The sequence below is a fragment of the Nicotiana tabacum genome, chromosome 7 (assembly GCF_000715075.1).
Source record: "Nicotiana tabacum cultivar K326 chromosome 7, ASM71507v2, whole genome shotgun sequence".
NCBI classification, from domain to species: domain Eukaryota; kingdom Viridiplantae; phylum Streptophyta; class Magnoliopsida; order Solanales; family Solanaceae; genus Nicotiana; species Nicotiana tabacum.
Genome location: NC_134086.1, coordinates 154603225 through 154624340, shown reverse-complemented (window position 1 = coordinate 154624340; position 21116 = coordinate 154603225). Strand labels below are relative to the sequence as shown.

The 21116-nt window shown below is 38.2% G+C and overlaps 1 protein-coding gene across 1 annotated transcript in view; it reads left to right on the top strand.

Moving 5' to 3' along the window:
- Positions 1 to 8602: 8602 nt before the first annotated feature.
- LOC107794315 (BEACH domain-containing protein C2) overlaps positions 8603 to 21116 on the top strand; it is a 31416-nt gene continuing 18902 nt past the window's right edge. The window contains exons 1-10 of the mRNA XM_016616797.2: positions 8603 to 10857; positions 11428 to 12212; positions 12693 to 13397; positions 14089 to 14223; positions 14934 to 15038; positions 15398 to 15511; positions 16445 to 16521; positions 17391 to 17472; positions 18440 to 18757; positions 19389 to 20011. Coding sequence (XP_016472283.2) covers positions 8955 to 10857; positions 11428 to 12212; positions 12693 to 13397; positions 14089 to 14223; positions 14934 to 15038; positions 15398 to 15511; positions 16445 to 16521; positions 17391 to 17472; positions 18440 to 18757; positions 19389 to 20011 — 4847 coding nt within the window. The 5' untranslated portion in view covers positions 8603 to 8954. The remainder of the gene's footprint in view (positions 10858 to 11427; positions 12213 to 12692; positions 13398 to 14088; positions 14224 to 14933; positions 15039 to 15397; positions 15512 to 16444; positions 16522 to 17390; positions 17473 to 18439; positions 18758 to 19388; positions 20012 to 21116) is intronic.

Genomic DNA, 21116 nt, shown 5'->3' with positions numbered 1-21116 from the left:
AAGCAGGGCTGGCAGAAGTCGCATTTGCGACAAAAAGTTCGTATTTGCGATGAAAAAGTTCGCATTTGTGAACACACCAAAAACCAACAATTTGTCCGACACGAAAATGAGCATAACTTCCTCATACGATGTCCAAATTTGATAATTCTTTTTCCTATGGCTCCATAATTTCGATACGGAGCTAATGGTTTAAACAAAACTGATTTTGGATCTCATTTGCTCAATGTGGTATTATTTTTTCTTGAAGAAACGACGATGAAGCATCCAAAAACAAGCGCAACATAGCCTAAACCTATCTGAAATTCACCCAAGCCCTCGGGGCTCCAAACAAAATATGCACGCAAGTCTAAAAATATCATACAGACTTGCTCGTGCGATCAAATCATTAAAATAACATAAAAACTACGAATTTAACCTCAAAACTCATGATTTTCTAACTTTTCAACCAGACGTCCAAATCACGTCAAATCAATTCTGGTTCTCACCAAATTTTACATATAGGACTTAAATATCATAACAAACTTGTACCGGGCTCTGGAATTAAAATACGAGTCCGATACCAATAAGTTCAAACATTAATTTATTTCTTTATTTTCTTTAATAACCAGCACAACAATTTTCTTCAAAAATTATTTTCTAAGGTTAGAGACGTCGGAATTCAATTCCGGGTATATGCCCAAGTTTCATATTTTACCGTGGACCTCCCGGGATCATCGGGACACAAATCCGGGTCCGTTTACCAGAAATGTTGACTAAAGTCAACTAAAAACCAAATTTTAACTCTCGAAATTACTATATTTTTTTTATATTTTCACATAAAAGCTTTCCGGTTTCATGCCCAGACTGCACACGCAAATCGATAAACATAATATGAAGCTGCCCGTGATCTCAAACTGCCGAACCGGACGCAATTGCTCAAAACGACCAGTTGAGTTGTTACATCCTCCTCCACTTAAACATGCGTTCGTCCTCGAACGTCCCCGGAGTCGTTCCAAAGCCATCGAACCACTGCATGATCTCCTCATACATACACCCAGGGGTGATTCCCTATCATCCAACCTATGCATAATTGACGATGCAGCTTTACTAAAAGGTCTCATCTCCTCCTTAGTACATAACCTTAGAACAAAACCCAAACCTCAACATCCGAAATTCATCATAAGACCCGAATTCCACATCACCACACTGAACACACCCAAACAAGCTGAATCGAGCCAAAAATTCCAATCCAAAATACAATCACATGCTGTTCCACACAACTCACATACTCGAAGCAATAACCTCTGACAGTCTGACCACCATAGCTGCTCAGATAACATCTTGGATGCCGACAATATACTTCACATTGAATACAACCTTGTTCCGGACTTCCACAACACTACCCATGATAAAGAGACATACGGAAACTCACCCGCCCATGAAGTCAACAAGTCACGAAGCTCTCCTGCCCGCCAAGGGCAATTGCCCAAATCTTAGCAGAAACACCCTCTCACTTCCAAACACTCCCCACCCCCAATGCTATAGCACTAAACTCAGGGCTAAGAACCCCATCTCAGACAATACAAGTAATCCAGCTAACAACTCATCACGAAACCACACATATTCTTACACTACACAATTCGTACACCAAATCAGCAATAACTCAATTATGCAGCACAAATAAAAGAAAATAAAGTAGAATAATTATCTAACAAGTACAACATATGTGATAACAAAAGTATAGGTTTTTCATCAATCGTCCCACAGAGGGAAGACACGACACCAAATAAACACAAGGAAAGGGTATCCCACATAACATCCGTTGTGGCGTGCAGCCCACTCCCAAATACTCATCAAGCCAAAATGCTCGGGCTCACTGAACATATGAATACTGATATTAAGTACAACAGAGTGCACAAATATAACTGTGGTAAAAAATAAAAGTGCTAGAACATGAAAGAAACAAGCACAACTAAGGGGTAATGAACAAATCAACATCACGAGGGCTATCTTGCCCGTATTACCATAAGGTCTGAAGAGAATTACAACATGCGTGGGGAATAATCATACAACCTCACCGCCTAACACAACATAAAAGAGTAGCACATAACATAGGCTATGGGCACAAATAATATCCATTCTGCTCGGTAACATAACCATAATGACAATCTCACTGGAGCGCTCAAACTTGATCTGATACAAAATACATATTCTTATTGAGCTTTCAAATAGCCCCAACCCAAATCCTGATTATTTCCAGATAGGTAAATATCCTTTCCAAAAATCCACAGTGACCTATCAATCATGCATGTTATTAATTACCTCATCCTCAACGTTTCTTCACAATCCGCTAGTAGAAAATGGTCCACATATGAGGGCATCTAGCCCAAAACCTCAGGAATACCAAAACTTCCATACTCAAACTCCACTACGCAAATCAAATGGTTGATATAACACTTACACCATATCATTCTACTGAAGCACTAATATAGAGTTTTTGGCCGCATAACAAAACATTAACCTCGAAAGCCTCAAAACCCAATAATCATCATGCTACCAGCCATGCACCCACAAACTGAAACTCAAGGTCATTTCCAACAATGCACACCCTTCACATATGATAGCCAACAAGGTCAACACTCTATTAATTTTTGATACCTATTCAGGAGAAAGTCACAATGTACCACATATTCCTTACGCCCATAGCAGCTAGCCGACTCAAGTCATTGCCCAAACCATCAAGAACCCTCCGAGATCCACCCGCATGCAAGTAAGCCATCAGGACTGCATCTCCCCAACTCAACTGAGTCACACAATTTGTCCAATCCAAGAATGCTGGTACAAATGTCAGTAGAGAATTCCTAGTCAAAGGACCAATCACTTCATCGCTATGCTGACCCGACACCACAGAGCTAACCCATTTCTTCGAATAGTTGATATGAAATGATCCCAATTAAAGACCGAATATCGTCCCGTGCAAGATCTCAGACCTTAGTCACATACAAATTCCGGGAACCTACCAACACCACACCTATATATACCTCAGGCCGAAAATGACGCAAGTCTGACTATGCAATCTGAATGTCGTTGATGGACTCCTCCACTTGGTGCGAATCCATAGAAACAACGTCTGATGATCTGCAGAACTAACCTTCACAACTCGTACAACACAAATCACAAGGTACTCCAATACCACCAACTATACTCAATCAACACCCACCACACTTCTATTGCACCTCCATATAAACAACTGAATAGTCTCTTAATACCTCTGTATCTCCAGTCTGGACAACACGTTGAGAAAATGTCTGAACATCCCTGACTCCCTCGTAGCCTATCTGTAGCATCACGAACCACTAGCGCATAGCGGACACTAAGAGCGTAATATTACATACGAGTGAACGTAAAAGAACATAAGTTATATGCTTCGAGCTGAATCAATATCACACGATAAAGAATGAAGAATGTGAGATTACCCTAATAGTTCTATAGCCTCTCGAAGATAAGTACAGACGTCTCTGTACCGATTCGCAAGAGTCTACTAAACCTGCTTATGACTCGTAGCACCTATGAACCTAGAGCTCTGATACCAACTTGTCACGACCCGAAATCCCTCAAAAGGAGTCGTGATGGCACCTAGTTTCTAAACTAGGTAAACCTAGTATTTACTGAAATAACATTAGCATTTACTGACTTCAAATTAAATAACTCTCAATAAATCCCAATTCCCCAAAATCGGTGGTACAAGTCATGAGCCTTTCTAAGAGTAGTTATATAAAATAAATACAACACTGTTCCAGAACGAGAAGGAATTAATGGAACGTAAATACAAATGAAGGTGACTTCGAGGCCTGCGAACGCAGCAATAGGTTACTGTGAGTCTCCACTACGACCATCCGCATAGCCACTATCGATCAATACCTGGATCTGTACACAAAAATATACAGAAGTGTAGTATGAGCACACCACGGCGGTGCCCAGTAAGTATCAAGACTAACCTCGGTGGGGTAGTGACGAGGAACAGACCACACACCTACTGGTCAAATGAAATAAACAAGATATGATAGTAAAATATCGAGATAAAGATAACGAGTTAATATCAACAAAGGAGAGAAATCAAAATACAAATAGTAGAAACGATAAAGGGAATCATGGATGGAAACAAAAAATAACCAAATAAATTAATACCAACATAGCTGGAACACAAACAAGTAAAAAAATGTACTCAAATAAGAAAGGCGATGTCAACTCAATAAATCATATCATTTCTGATGCACAATTCCAGTCATCTCAAACTCGATGTCTCATATCATAATCTCAATTACCAAACCTCTAGCACACTCGGTACCTTGTGTCCACGTATTTCTATCTCTCTTTGCACAACATCGTTCTCATGTTACTCAGTACATAGGGTCCATAAGCAATGCAATTAAGATGCTCAAGGAATCTCATTTACATAACATAAAGTAGAGTACAACTTCTAAGCCAATTAGGAACTCAACAAGAAAAGATGAAGTTATTTTTAGAAATCATTTGAATAAAAAAAGTATCATTTTCAATTAAAATATAACATCGAATGAATTAGTACTTTTAACATGGGATTTAATAAATTACAACTTAGTAAAAATTCCCTTTTAAGTAGAATACAACCTCAGGACGATTTAAGGAAATTTAATTGAAAAACTAATTGAATCAAAAATGTAGAAATTATTGAGATTTGAGGTATTGAAATATATATATATATATATATAAATACGGCGAGGTATTGACAACACTATGGGTTCTAACACAAAGAATCACAACAGTAAGGGGATCTAAACCGTTAGAACACTTGAATTGATAGCAACAAATAAACACAGCAAACAGAAAGTGCACGACATCACCCTTCGTGTGTTTACACTCATAGAATATCGACGGGGGATCTCCCGGGATCCCGTCCTGTAGTCCCAAATGTAAATGCTCGGGGATCTCTTAGTATCCTCAGTATATGAGCTAGAGATCTCTTGGTATCCCGATGATCTCTTGGTATCCTCAATATATGTGCTGGGGAAATCTTGGTATCCTCAATATATGTGCTGGGGATCTTTTGGTATCCTCAATATATGTGCTGGAGATTTCTTGGTATCCCGAGGATCTCTTGGTATCCTCAATATATGTGCTGAGGATCTCTTAGTATCCTCAATATATGTGTTGGGGATCTCTTGGTATCTCCACCCAAACAATAGAAATAATACATCCCGGCAAGAGAATCAACAGTATGAACAATAACATCCCAGCAAGGGAATCAACAATATGAACAATAACATCCCGGAAAGGGAATCAACAACAATCCAATCATAAGGAAATTCCACCACCAAGAGTATGATTACATAGCAACAAGAGAATCACAGAGAAACCAAGAAGCACAATAACCTTAACAAAACAACAAGACATAATAAGCACGTGATAGCTACACCGGTAACTACAACAATTGGACATGTAACATACTTGCACGAAAGTCATAGATGAACTCACAATCAAGAAGTATCAAAATAATAAGGAAGACAATCACTTCAATTAAGGCAATTAAGGGTCAATGTAACATGTAAGAATTAGAGGAAAGCTAACAACGTCATACGGAGCATATAGAGGCAATTTAAGCAATTAACAAATCCAATCATAACGTGATACTTTTTACATAATGGACATAAGGACCTAAGAACCCTAGAGTAAATTTCCCACAAATAAGTCCGAGCACACACTCGTTACCTCGCATGCACAGACTACAATTAGCATAGATGACTCAAATCATAAGGGGAAGTCCCCCACACAAGGTTAGACAAGATACTTACCTCAATCCGACCAATTCAATACTCAATTTAGCTTTTCTTTTACCGATTCATCAACGCTCAGATCAATCTAGCCAAAAACGACTTGAATACATCAAACAATGCAAGAGAAAATGATTTCAATTGACAAAACTATGATTCTTATACAATTTGCAAAAAGTCAACAAAAGTTAACTCCCCGGGCCTGCACCTCGGAACTTGACAAAATTTACAAAAACCGAACACCCATTCCCCTACGAGTTCACCCATACAAAAATTATCTAATTTCGATACCATTTGATCATTCAAATCATCATTTTACATTTTTGAAAGATTTCACAATTTTCCCCAAATTTTCCTTTAGATTCTCATGAATTTGATGTTCAATCTAAGATATAATCACAAAATATAGTTGAAAATTGATTAGAGTCACTTACCCGATGATTTGGAGAAGTTTGAGATCTTGAAAAATCGCCTATGGAGGTGTAGGGTTTGATAAAGTTGAAAAATGGGTGAAAATCCCGTCTAAAATCTCACTTAAGAGGCCTCAAATGTCGCATTTGCGAATTACGAACCCTCGCAAATTGCGAACAAAGCAGACCTGGCAGAAGTCGCATTTACGAACTGGGCATCGCAAATGCGATGAAAAAGTTCGTATTTGCGAACACACTAGAAACCAACAATTTTTCCCGACACGAAAATGAGCATAACTTCCCCATACGATGTCCAAATTCGATGATTCTTTTTCCTATAGCTCCGTAATTTTGATACGGATCTAATAGTTTAAACAAAACTGAATTTGGATCTTATTTGCTCAATGTGGTGTTATTTTTGCTTGAAGAAACGACGATGAAGCATAAAAAAACAAGCGCAACATAGCCTAAACCTATCCGAAATTCACTCAAGCCCTCGGGGCTCCAAACTAAATATGCACGCAAGTCTAAAAATATCATACATACTTGCTCGTATGATCAAATCATTAAAATAACATAAAAACTACAAATTTAACATCAAATCTCATGATTTTCTAACTTTTCAACCGGATGTCCAAATCACGTCAAATCAATTCTGGTTCCCACCAAATTTTACAGATAGGACTTAAATATTATAACAAACTTGTACCGGAGTTCAAACATTAATTCATTTCTTTATTTCCTTTAAAAACCAGCACAACAATTTTTTTCAAAAATTATTTTCTAAGGCTAGAGACCTCGGAATTCAATTCCGTGCATACGCCAAGTCCCATATTTTACCGTCGACCTCCCGGGATCATCGGGACATAGATCCGAGTCCGTTTACCAAAAATGTTGACCAAAGTCAACTAAAAACCAAATTTTAACTCTAGAAATTACTATATTTTTCATATTTTCACATAAAAGCTTTTCGATTTCACGTCCGGACTGCACACGCAAGTCGATAAACATAATATGAAGCTGCTCGTGACCTCAAATTACCGAACCGGACGCAATTGCTCAAAACAACCAGTTGGGTCGTTACAGTTAAATCTCATACATTTCGATTAAGGATTTTATAAATATTATTTAAGCATACAAAAACAATGCTATCAAAAAAATAAGTGGCCAAGTTTTTAACTACTTGAATTTCAACTGTTTTATTTTGACCAGACAAGTTAGTTCAAGTTTGTTATGATTAATGCTCAATTAAGGGCATACAAATACGAGAAAATAAAAGATAAATAGGTGATAGTACGTTGCTAGCACCACTGTATTTTTTTTATGCACACGAGGAAGTTATATTTTTCAAGAAATTTCACTCCTCCCTAAGCGTTAGTGTTTAACTTTTGGCCTTGTTAAAATTTTTTGTGCGATACAACCTCGATGCTATACACTTGCCAGAACTTGGTCTCGTATTCTCCCGCTTCTTCCTTGTTCTCCTTCTTCTTCCTTGTTCTCCTTCTTCTTCTTACAATAAATTACGGACACACAACTAAATTTGTTGAGTTGGAAAAAAAAAGTTGTTAAGACGATAAGACAGATTTATTGATTTTTGAAGGCCTGAGTTAAAACTAATCATTCAATATTTTTAGGATTGGTATTAAAAGACGTGAATATCAAATTTTGAGAAAAAACGTATTTTATGTGCAATTTTTTGTGATTTTTCAAGACTTACGAACAATTTATTCTAAAGTTATAATACAATTTGGGCCAAAGTCCTAATGTTCGTTAGGACCTCTGCAAGGCGTGTATAAAATATTTTTGTCCATCCATCAGATTCTTGGTAATCTGTCAGGACATTTTTGCAATAAACTTTTGGTGATCCATCATGAGTTATGACAGATCAACTCTATCATAAATTCCTTGTATTCCGCTTACGATATTTTTAGACTAAATTCATAGTGATCCACCATGAATTGTAGCAAAGCAAGTATTCTTGTTATCCCTCAGGAATTTCAAACGCTATTATCATATACTCCATCTATCCTAATTTATGCGGCAGAGTTAGAATTTCGAGAGTCAAATTTTTTTTTCTTTGATCGTGATTATTTTATATGCCTTTTAGATATTTTGAATTATTAATTATCGTAACTTATAGTGCTTGTTAAGTAATTTTCAAATATATAAATTTTATGTTTAATTTATGATCAAAATTAAGAAATTGGTGTTTCGCCACATAAATTGGAGTAGAGGGAGTAACTTATTTAAGCGGGGTCTCCCTACTAGTGTTCCTCTCTTCGTTTTGGATGAGCTAATAAAATTTTGACCAATCAAAAAATTGAAGATATAAGGAATGTACAATTAGTCAAAGAAAAGAGAAAAGAAAAGAAAAAGAAAGGAAGCATAAAAGATTATGCAAATGGGCTGGATATTTGACTAGGCAAACCCTTGGATTAGCAAATGGGCTGTTTAAGCAAAACCCGTAACCATCATCACCAGCTTCAGTTGGCTGGCTCGGCCTTTTATCTCGCGCTCAACTCTCCTCCTATTTCGCTTCCATTCCCCCCACTCCTCGCTGATTCTTCATTTTCTTGATCCTTCAATTCCAGATATTGGATCAACTTTCTGAAAAAGGTAAAATCTTGATTACCATTTTTGTTTCCCCTTCTGCGTTTATTGAAAACAAAAAAATGTGCATGTCTCAAGTTTCCCCATCGTTATAGTTATGATACTATTTACAAGATTGTACTTTTGAGGCATTTGGGTTTTCAGAATGGAAGAGGAGAAACCCAAAAATGAAGTTGGTGGTGATAATGTAGATAATATTGTACATAATAATGTAGTCTTGAAAGGGGTTGATTCTCCTTCAGCTCCTATGGTAGATGATGAGCTATTTGACAATGTTTCATTGAAAGATCAAGATAAAATTGTTGGGGACTTAAGTCATTCTCCAAGATCTGATCATTTAAGATTGTCTGAGGACAAGTTTGAATTTTCTGTAGGAAAAATCCCATCTGGGGTTGATTCTGTTGACATTGAGGTGCACCATGATAGCCAATTTGATGAAACTAGACAGTCATCTTCTTCGGTTGATTCGGGTTTGTATTCTTATGGGGATAGTGCATATTCTCCATTTGGATCACCCCCTAAACCTAAGCCTAAACAGGCAGTGCCTAATGTGGAACCTGAACTCTTGCATTTAGTGGACTCTGCTATTATGGGAAAGCCTGAAGGCTTGGACAAGCTGAAAAATGTTGTGAGTGGTGTCGAGAGTTTTGGGAATGGAGAGGATGACGCTGATTCTATTGCATTCTTGGTAGTTGATTCACTTCTTGCCACCATGGGAGGGGTTGAGTCTTTTGAGGATGATGAGGATAATAATCCACCAAGCGTAATGTTGAACTCTAGGGCAGCCATTGTGGCGGCTGAACTCGTTCCTTGGCTTCCTTCCATTGGGGACATTGCAGGTCTCATGTCGCCCAGGACTCGCATGGTTAAGGGTTTGCTTGCTATCTTGCGTGCTTGCACTAGAAACCGAGCAATGTGCTCTACAGCTGGTTTGTTGCGTGTCCTGCTGCAATCGGCTGAAAAGATTTTTAGTCAGGATCTTGCTACTTCAGAGCCAACAATTTCAAGATGGGATGGGACTCCTTTATGTCTATGCATTCAACACTTATCTGCACATTCTCTTAGTGTAAGGGATCTGCATAGTTGGTTTCAAGTAGTCACAAAAACACTTGCAACTAAGTGGGCAGCTCGTTTATTGCTTTCCTTGGAGAAGGCCATGAGTGGGAAAGAGTCGAGCGGTCCAGCATGTACCTTTGAATTTGATGGTGAAAGCTCTGGCTTGCTGGGTCCAGGGGAGAGTCGCTGGCCTTTTACTAATGGATATGCATTTGCTACATGGATCTACATTGAGTCCTTTGCTGACACTTTAAATACAGCAACTGCTGCAGCTGCAATTGCTGCCGCTGCAGCTGCCACATCAGGAAAATCATCTGCAATGTCAGCTGCTGCTGCAGCCAGTGCACTGGCTGGAGAAGGCACAGCTCACATGCCACGGCTCTTCAGTTTCCTGTCAGCTGATAATCAAGGAATTGAAGCATATTTTCACGCCCAATTTTTGGTAGTTGAAAGCGGTAGTGGGAAAGGAAGGAAGTCTTCTTTGCATTTCACTCATGCGTTCAAGCCACAGTGTTGGTACTTTATTGGTCTTGAACACTCTTGTAAGCAAGGCCTCCTTGGGAAAGCAGAGAGTGAACTGAGGCTGTACATAGATGGATCCTTGTACGAGAGTCGACCATTTGACTTTCCCCGGATATCCAAGCCACTTGCATTCTGCTGTATTGGGACTAATCCACCCCCAACTATGGCTGGTTTACAACGTCGTCGTCGTCAGTGCCCTTTGTTTGCTGAGATGGGCCCTGTATACATTTTTAAGGAACCAATTGGGCCAGAGAAAATGGCACGTTTGGCGTCTAGGGGAGGAGATGTGCTTTCTTCTTTTGGTCATGGAGCTGGCTCGCCGTGGTTAGCAACAAATGACTATGTGCAAAAGTTGGCTGAAGAAAGTTCTCTTCTTGATGCTGAAATCTCTGGATACCTTCATCTCCTTTATCATCCTGGCTTGCTCAGTGGCCGTTTTTGTCCAGATGCTTCTCCTTCTGGTTCAGCAGGTTTGACAATTCTGTTACATTTACAGCACATATCAATTTGAATTCTGATGTCCATTATCTTCTAGATTATCACTACAACGCTTGATGCTTTAGAGTTTCTACCACTGATCCTATAAACTTTACACCTAGACCACCTTATGTATTTCCCTGCCTATGTTCATTTAACTATGCGTATATTTTAGATGGGGGTCAAAAGGTTTGGGCAGAGGTAGCAGTATCGTGTTGAGGGGAAATTCTTTGCGTGATTGTGTTGTTCACACTCATATCTTTCTCCTCCTACTAAATAATGGAAGTTTTAAGTTTCATATTCTAGAGCCTCCTATTTAATAATGGAACTTTTAAGTTTCATATTCTTATTTGATCATTTTGGACAGTGCTTGACAAATATTTTCTGTATACTAATTAAATATGTAACCCCCCTCCCCCTTCTCTGTCTTTCTTTTATTTGGTAAAAGATAAGTCAGGGAGCAAAGTTTGTCCTTCACATGTTTATTTTGTCTCTTTTTAATTGTAGCTTGAAGAATGTAACAGTTGTCAATCTGTTATTGTTAATAATTCTGAATTCTTCAGGTATGCTTCGAAGACCTGCAGAAATTCTTGGGCAAGTCCATGTTGCAACAAGAATGCGCCCAACGGAAGCTCTTTGGGCACTGGCATATGGAGGCCCCATGTCCTTACTTCCTTTGGCAGTGAGTAATGTGCAAGAGAATAGCTTGGAACCTCAGCAAGGCGACCTTTCTTTATCATTAGCCACAACTGCTCTTGCCGCTCCCATATTCAGAATTATCTCTAGAGCCGTTGAACATCCTGGAAACAATGAAGAGCTGAGCCGCAGAAAAGGGCCAGAAGTCCTGTCAAGAATCTTGAACTACCTTCTACAAACTTTGTCTTCCCTTGATGTTGCAAAGCGTGATGGAGTTGGGGATGAGGCACTTGTAGCAGCAGTTGTTTCATTGTGCCAATCACAAAAGCAAAACCACACACTCAAAGTGCAGCTTTTCAGTATGCTTCTACTGGATCTGAGGATTTGGAGCTTATGCAGTTATGGTCTTCAGAAGAAGCTTCTCTCTTCACTTGCAGATATGGTTTTCACTGAGTCATCTGTAATGCGAGATGCTAATGCCATTCAGATGCTTCTAGATGGCTGCAGGAGATGTTATTGGACTATTTGTGAAGGTGACTCTGCCGATACATTTATGAATGAGAAAACACGTCCTGTGGGTGAAGTAAATGCTTTGGTCGATGAACTCTTAGTTGTTATTGAACTCTTAGTTGTGGCTGCCCCTCCTTCGCTAGCTACAGATGATATCCGTTGTTTGCTTGGTTTCATGGTGGATTGTCCACAACCAAATCAGGTAATGTGCATGTTTTTCTTATACAAGTATAGTGAGTGTTGAGGAAATTTCTAGGCTAGTTAAGTTTCTTGTTGATCTTTAAAGGAAAGCTTAGATACCATTTCAAATACTCCCTGCAACTGCTCTATGTATCATCATGCTCAAAGCCTCCAACTAATATTGAAAACATGGGAGACAATGGATCCCCTTGTCTCAATCCTTTTATTCGACCTATTCATTTAACTTCCATTCATTTAGTTACAGTTCTTAGTGATGTTATGCTTTTTTTCCCTCCCTTACTGGATAGGTATCGATATTGGTATGAATCATAGGTTGTATGGCTTGAAAAATATGTCACATTTCTTCCTTTTGCTCACTGGGGAATGGAATCTTAGTCTTAAAAGAGAAATTTCTTGATACTTTCATTTTTTTAGTTGATATTTTCCATCAGATGTGCCAGACTTTCTACTTGAATCTACTAATATAATTTGGTTCTCTCAGGTTGCCAGGGTGCTACATCTCATGTACAGGTTGGTTGTACAGCCAAATATGTCCAGGGCTCAAACCTTTGCTGATGCTTTTTTATCTTCTGGTGGTATAGAAACACTTCTTGTCCTATTGCAGCGCGAAGTAAAGATTGGTGATTGTGATGATTTATCCTCTTTCGATCATGATGATACTGTTGCATCAGCCCAGGAAACTGAATTGGATACTGAGACGCATTGTCCCACAGAAAGTAGTCAAGTTGGTGAAACTGGATTAACAAAAGAAAGAGAGACAAATTTAAGTGAAATGGATTCTATATCTGAGTCCTCCAATGTTGCGGGTGCCACAATTTCTACTGGGTCTAATATCGAGAGGATGCAGTCCATCCCAGAGAATGGATTTCTAAAAAACCTGGGTGGTATAAGCTTTTCGATAAGTGCTGAAAATGCACGGAATAATGCATACAATGTTGACAAAAGTGATGAAATTGTGCTTGGAATTATTAACCTTTTGGGTGCTTTAGTTTCATCAGGCTATCTGAAATTTGGTACGCATGCTCCCCCAGATGTGACAAACAACCTTTTGGGGTTGCTGGAAGGAGGGGGTACCATGTTTGATGATAAGGTTTCCCTTCTACTTTTTGCGCTACAAAAGGCCTTCCAAGCAGCACCAAATAGACTCATGACTGGCAGAGTATACACAGCTTTATTGGGTGCCTCGGTATTAATATGCTTTTCCTCTTGATTTGCTGCTTCCTCAGAAACTCTGTTCCTGCACTTCTTCTATTCTGTTTTGGATAATTTCTTTTTGTGGAAATCCTCTTAGGATTTTTCTAGGAAAATTTCCTTTCTTTGCTGTGTTTCAATAAGATAGTTACTGCGTTCTCGTAGGATCTGATTCTCAAGTAAATGAAAGAAACTCAGTGCATTATCTTCTGACAGTTTATGTGCTGGAGTATCAATGTCACCAATAGGGTTTAAACAAAAAGAAATCAAATGAATATAATCTGCGTATCAATATTATACTATTCACCTCATGGGTAATAATTCCACATTTTTAATCACGCGATATTGATGTGAAAATTCAGTCTAGACCTTTCTTATTCGTACAATTAATAGTTTAAGTTTTTCTTTTCCGGGAAAACCAGTTTTAGGGTATCTAGACATGGTTTATGCTATGATCAGTATAGGTGTTCTTGAATATCTTGGTTGGGCTCATTTAATCCTTTTTATGATTAGTTTTGTTGAAAGCCTCATTGTTTGATTTTTTGAATTTCCTCTCTGTTACTTATTCAGATAGTCACTTTATCTATAGATGCTAGAGTGTTTGGGCTATACTATCTACTATTGAGTTTTCTGTGCTTAAGCAATGTATCACAGATAAATCTGAAGCCTTTTCGCTCCTGATGTAGATAAATGCCTCGTCAACAGATGATGGATTGAACTTCTATGATTCTGGGCATCGGTTTGAGCATATCCAACTTTTATTGATTCTTTTACGGTCACTTCCATATGCACCAAAGCAATTGCAAAGCCGAGCACTGCAGGTACTGAATTGTGCCCCGTTTTTCCTAACAGCTTATTGTGCCTTATCTTCTTTGTGCTGAAATGGGTGTAGGCTCTTGGCACTTCATTACCATGGGATGCGGTGTTTTAATTTTTTTTTTACTGGTTTTAGATGATTTTTAAAGTGAGGACTTGGTTATCGGTTGGTTCCAAGTTCTTAATTGAATATTTAACATCAAACTTCTACATCGGAACTATTTCTGTAGAATAAGGCAAATATAACATTGGTTCTGACACTTCTAGATGAACAAGGATCTTTGTGAGTGGTGAGGCAATTAGGTTATAGGCTGTCATATTGAGTTTCACAGTTAGGACAACAACTATGCCTCAAGTAAGTTTCACAGTTATTTATATAAAAATTGTTGCATGGTTAGTTAAATGTACAAGTTCTGTTTTGATGGAAGAATCAATGCAATCAGCTAATAAGTGTTTTTTTATAAAGTAAAATTTTACTAAATGAAGGGCAAACGGACGCCCGTATACAAGATGTAAACCAAAAAGTAGAAAACCTTACAGAAAGATATGGTTTTCTACGAACAACACCCCAATCTTCTATACAAACAGGAATGGGTGCACCAAAAAGAAATAAGGATACGACGCTTCATGTCAATTTATTGCTTTCTTATATTGTCCTTGTTGTTTCTCTTCCTCTCCTACCTCTCTCTCACTTCAATTTTCTGTTTGGTTTCAGGATCTTCTGATTATGGCATGCAGTCATCCCGAAAACAGAATCAATCTAACCAAAATGGATGAATGGCCTGAGTGGATATTGGAGATCCTGATATCTAACTATGAGGTCGATTTCTTATGCTATTTCACAAAGAATTACTTTGCTTTCTTTCTGGAAGTCATGTGAAGAGTGATACAAATACATTTCGGTTTTGTTTTTCATTTTGATACTTTTTGTGCATGTTGCCACCTCGTTTTGCATTTCTTCTCATGCATCTGTATACGGGATTAGTTTTCCATGTGGTCACTGGTAGACTTTTTACCCTTCGCTAACTTGAAAGTGAGGCTCGTAGGTGGAGCTACTAAATGTCTTTTCTGATACGTCTTTTCCCTGTGATGTAGTAGTTAGAGTGAACTTTTCATTGTCAGCAGAGGCTAAAAGAAATGTAAATTCTGACTTTAATTCTTATGATCATTCTATGACAGACAGGAGCAAGTAAGAATGCAAACCCAGGAAGCTTGAGAGATATAGAAGACCTCATACACAACTTTCTTATAATTGTGTTAGAGCACTCAATGCGTCAGAAGGATGGATGGCAGGTAAATTTTGTGAACCAGTCTCCTTTCTCATGTGACATCATTCTGCTCGGTTTGTGCTGCATTTTAAAAAAACATTGAGGACATAAGTGTAGCACCAGTAAGATGCTAACTAACAGAGTGTATTCACTAAGATGGAGAAGAATGGAGTGAATGATTCTATCTGAGAGGTGAGCTAGCAACTAATAATAATGATTGTAGGAATAAGATGTCTTATTGAGAGCTGAATGGATTTGTTGTAGTCTTGGAATGATTGTGTCAGTCCTTGATTCTTCAGACATTTTTTGTTCTTTCTAGTTATATTTATAGTACTGCACTAATTTCATTTTTTATCAACTCACATGCTTGTTCAAATTAAGACAGCTAACTTGGGATATAGAGAAGATGGGGAATTGGCACAAGTGAGAGGTATTAGTACTGTCAAAATATTAGAGATGATAAGAACATGTAAAACGATATGGAGAAGCAGCATGCGTAATGCCAAAATTGCTTTCCTTGTGCAAACTAGAGGAGTTTTGCTTGGAACAGGCACAAACCCCTTTTTATCACTCGAAAACCAAACCCCTCATGTGGGTTCTTGACTTGCTTATACTCACTAATCTATCCACTTACATAAATGAATATCTAACACCTTCATATTTGCAATACCACAATGAGCAAATGGGATTGACTACTTTGAAATCAATAAGTACTTGATGACTGCTCTTTCTGATTTTTGATTATGAGTCATCTCCTGGCCTGATTTCCTTTTGTTTTAGGTGTTAGATTTCTTGGTGTTTTATGTCATTTGCTGATTGACCTAAGAAGAATGAGGAGGCTTCAGTAACTTATTATAACTATTTTTCATATTGCTCTTTCTTTTGTCCCTTGCACTGATCGTTCTTCTATTTTAATATTTTGCATCGAACATTTCTTTTGATAAATTTTTTTGGACAGGATATTGAAGCTACAATTCATTGTGCAGAATGGCTCTCGATGGTGGGTGGTTCTAGCACAGGAGACCAGAGAATCAGGTACTAGACTTGACAAGTTTATTGAGTAGCTCTCAGTGTTTGGTTTTTCTCTAGTGATTTTTCTCTTGAAAAGGTCATTTCTTTCAAAATGCTATATGTTTTGTGTAGACTATCCCCTTTTTCCTGCATAAATCTACTCTATATTGAATTATTTAGTATGTTATTAGATGTGCTTCATGCATTAAGTTGCTCTGGTTATTGCAATTTTCAATCAGTTTAAATGAAGTACATGGAAATTTTGGTTTTTTGGCTTATTTCACTGCTGCTTACTGGATATCATATATGGTTTAGCTTTCTATTCCTTTCGGTTTTCATCAATATCTCGATGTTTCCATTGTCAGAAATTCTGCATCGACAATACATATTTGAAAACAAGCGTTTTGTAAAAATTGTATAAAATTTGCTTTCCAATTATATCCTGGCCTAAGTTCTAGTACCTGCCATACTGTAAGACAGACTAAATTAAAAGAAAATAGCATGCTTGGCTGTTAATAACAGCGTCATGTTGACGTGCATGGTGAAGTTTATTCTAGTTGTTAAAAAAAAAAACGTGACTTCGTACAGACCTAATCTTCGGAGAGCTGAAAAGCATTATGTCTTCAGGACCTTGACTATGATCTTTAGAGAATGGAAACTTGGCTGTATCGACTTTTTTGACTTTCAGTGTGTTTGTCCCATCTATGATTAGCTTAAGTTGTTACTAAATCAGGGAACATAGCCTGTCTAGGCTATATTTCCTTTGAAGGACCATTTCAATTTTCATGTGTCTTGTGTGGTGAGTGGTGTCTAAAGACAACATCTTATGTTCTATCAAAAGCAATTTTGGGGTTCTCATTAGTTTTCAATTTTGCTCATCTATTCGTCCCAAGACGTGAAGAGTCACTGCCCATTTTCAAAAGAAGGCTGTTGGGCAGCTTGCTGGATTTTGCTGCACGGGAGTTGCAGGTTCAGGTAACCTTGTTCTTCAAGCTTTGCTCTCTATGGTGAAAACTGAAGATGGAACTTAATATTCCTTTTGTCTTTTTGCTAATGATTTTCTATCTTCCATATGATATCAGAAATACCTGCTGCAGTGTGATTTTTGAACAGGGTAAAAGCAAGTTACTACTCGAGGCCAAGTTTGTGCTACTTGAGATGTTAATAGAAATGTGCTAGTGTTGTCTGTTTCAAAATTTCTGGCTTTTATTGTATATTCTTACATTTGTGCCCAGAGAGACTTTTCTTTTTGTTTTAATTTCTTGGATTAACTGGGTGATACCCGTGTGTTCTTCATTTTTATTTGTAGATTTTTGTTTGAGAACAACCAGAAAAGCACCAGCAGAGTTGGGGGAGGGGTGTGGGAAAAAGGGGGGATGCATGTTGAGCTCTCTATATTTTTTAATTGAAGTCTGAATTTCGCACAAATTTGGTTTCCTTTGTAGTTAGCTTGGGCATTGGTGTCACCTTGATCCTTTCGAAATGTTTTTATTTCAAAATCAACTTTGTTTTCATTCCTTGGTGGCAGTCCCGATTTTTGTTAAATTCTGAGTAATTTTCTGTTTGATAAGTAAGGGTAACTATACTAATGATGCACAACGAGAAACACAGGAAACCTCTAAGAAGAATTTGTTTGGGCGGAGAGAGAGCATTTGCATGTCCAGCTCTCTCTATATGCTTTAATGTAAAGTATGAATATAGCACAAATATGGTTGCTTGCTTGTTAGCTTGGTGTCACTGTGCTCCTTTCTAAAATTATTACTATAGCAAAATTTGTTTTAGCCCCTTGACGACAGTTAAATTTTGTGTTATTTTCGGAGTAAATTCATCCTAAACTTTTCCTTTGACAAGTCAAAGTAACTTTTTAATTGCATCCTAATGTTGACGTTAACATTTGCGGAAACTACAACAATGTCTACATCCAGCTTTTCTTTTTCCACAGACTCAAGTTATTGCGGCAGCAGCCGCTGGTGTGGCAGCTGAAGGGTTGTCCGCTAAGGATGCTAAGATGGGAGCAGAAAATGCGGCTCAACTTTCTGTTGCCTTGGTGGAGAATGCCATTGTGATTTTAATGCTTGTTGAAGACCATCTGAGGCTGCAGAGCAAACTTTACAGGACTTCACGTGTTCCTGCTGGTTCTGTTTCCCCTCTGTCAAATGTTGTGCCTGTAGGTAGTCAGTCTGCAAGTGCTGTTGGTGGAGATCCTCCTGAAACTGTAGCTGAACGTAAATCCAATGGCTCTGGGAGACTTTCACTCGATGTATGTACTTATTGACTTATGCTTGAGTGTGAATAATTCCTCTTCTTCTAGTACTACGTGTTCATATCAGTCCGCAGATCTTCTATTTTTCTTTTTCCACCGCCTGTAATGTGCATATTTTCCTGGCAGTCCTGTTGGAGTTATTCTGCTTCTATGTGTCTGTATCTCTAGATGTTCTCTATTTCCTGCGTCTTCTATAAACTATTATCAGTTGTGACTGTGGTTGCTGCATTTTCACTTACACTACATGTAATTATTTCGGAAAACGCCAGTCTCACTGGTAATTGGGTTAAGAATGCAGGCGTAGTCCTCAGTCATGCTTATAAGGCTCTCTAGCTTATTTGTCGGGAGACCATGTTAGGTGTTTGTAACAGTTTACGATATTATATTTGGTTTCTTCTTCATTGGACTTAGCCACTGTATTTCTTGTTCCACTGTATTTCTTTTTAAATACTGCTGTAACTGTGCTTTGCTTGAGCTGAGGGGCTATTGGAACAGCCTCTTTACCTTCTCTAGGGGTAAGGTTGCGTGCACACTACTCTCCCCAGACCTCACTTGTGGGATTACACTGGGTTTGTTGTTGTTGTCTTCATTGGACTTAGTTTACTGAGTAATTGCTGATCTCTACTAGGTTCTTGCATCAATGGCCGATCCTAATGGACAGATATCTGCAACTGTGATGGAACGACTCGCTGCAGCAGCAGCTGCTGAACCTTATGAATCTGTTTCTTGTGCATTTGTGTCTTATGGCAGCTGTGCCTTGGATTTAGCTGAGGGGTGGAAATACAGGAGTCGATTATGGTATGGAGTTGGCCTTCCCTCAAACACCTCAGTAATTGGTGGTGGTGGCAGTGGTTGGGAAGCTTGGAATTTTGCATTGGAAAAAGATGCTGATGGAAACTGGATTGAACTTCCTTTAATAAAGAAGTCGGTTGCAATGCTAGAAGCACTGTTGTTAGATGAGTCTGGACTGGGTGGTGGTCTTGGTATTGGAGGAGGATCAGGTACTGGAATGGGAGGCATGGCAGCACTATACCAATTGTTAGACAGTGACCAGCCTTTTCTTTGCATGCTGCGCATGGTGCTTGTCTCATTAAGGGAAGAAGATGATGGTGTAAATCAGATGTTAATGAGGCATGGAAACACGGAAGATGGGAAATCAGAGGGTTTCCGTAGACAGACTAGCAATCTTTCTATTTTAGACGTTAATGCTCGTATACCATCAAGAAAACCACGATCCTCATTGTTGTGGAGGTATGCATATGCTGACCCTTTTTGAGAGCTACTCAATTCTCCTCTTCTTTCTTTTTGGTTTTGTTTCTCTTTTTAATTATTTATTATTTTTTGCATATGCACAAGACTTCTGGTAATGGTACTGTATAGAAAGAAATATTAGTACTGATATATTCTTCATAAAAAAAAAGTAAAAGTACTGAAATATTCTGAGAACAAGGGAGGAGCTAGGTATAAGTAAAGGGGTTCAATTGAATCCACTTCGAAGGAATATTAAACTTGGAAATTGGTTATATATAAACGGTTGAATCCCCTTGAAAAAAGGGAAGATTCTAGTGAAGTGGTAATGGGGTTCAAAAGTTGCTTTAGGTCACAAGTTCAGATCCCAACTGTGACGTTTTAGAATTTTTTGAATCCCCTTATATCAACTTCTTGCTCAGCCACCACTGAGAACATATTTTCTTATTTTCTTGCTTCTGTCCAATTCAGAGCACTTGGGTAGAAACAATATCATGTCACTTTGATCATTTCTATATTTTTTTCCAGCCCTCAGTTATATCTGTGAGAATATACGGGAGAAAATATGATTGATATTATTCACATATGTTAAACATGATACAATGAGCCCTATATATATATACATAACATATCCTACTCCTAATACATATGGGATTAGGGTTACATAACTATTCTAAAACTCCCCCTCAAGCTGGTGCATATAAATCATATGTACCGAGCTTGTTACATATGTAGTTAATACGAGGACCAGTGAGAGGTTTGGTGAAAATATCTGCAAGCTAATCATTCGACTTCATAAACTTTGTAGCAATATCTCCCGAGAGTATCTTTTCTCTAACAAAGTGACAGTCAATCTCAATGGGTTTAGTTCTCTCATGGAACACTGGATTTGACGCAATATGAAGAGCAACTTGATTATCACACACAAGTTCCATTTGACTAATCTCACCAAATTTCAACTCCTTGAGCAACTGTTTGATCCAAATTAGCTCACATGTCGCCATAGCCATTGCTCGATATTCTGCTTCTGTACTAGACCGAGCAACCACATTTTGTTTCTTGCCCTTCCAAGATACCAAATTTCCTCCTACTAAGACACAATATCCAG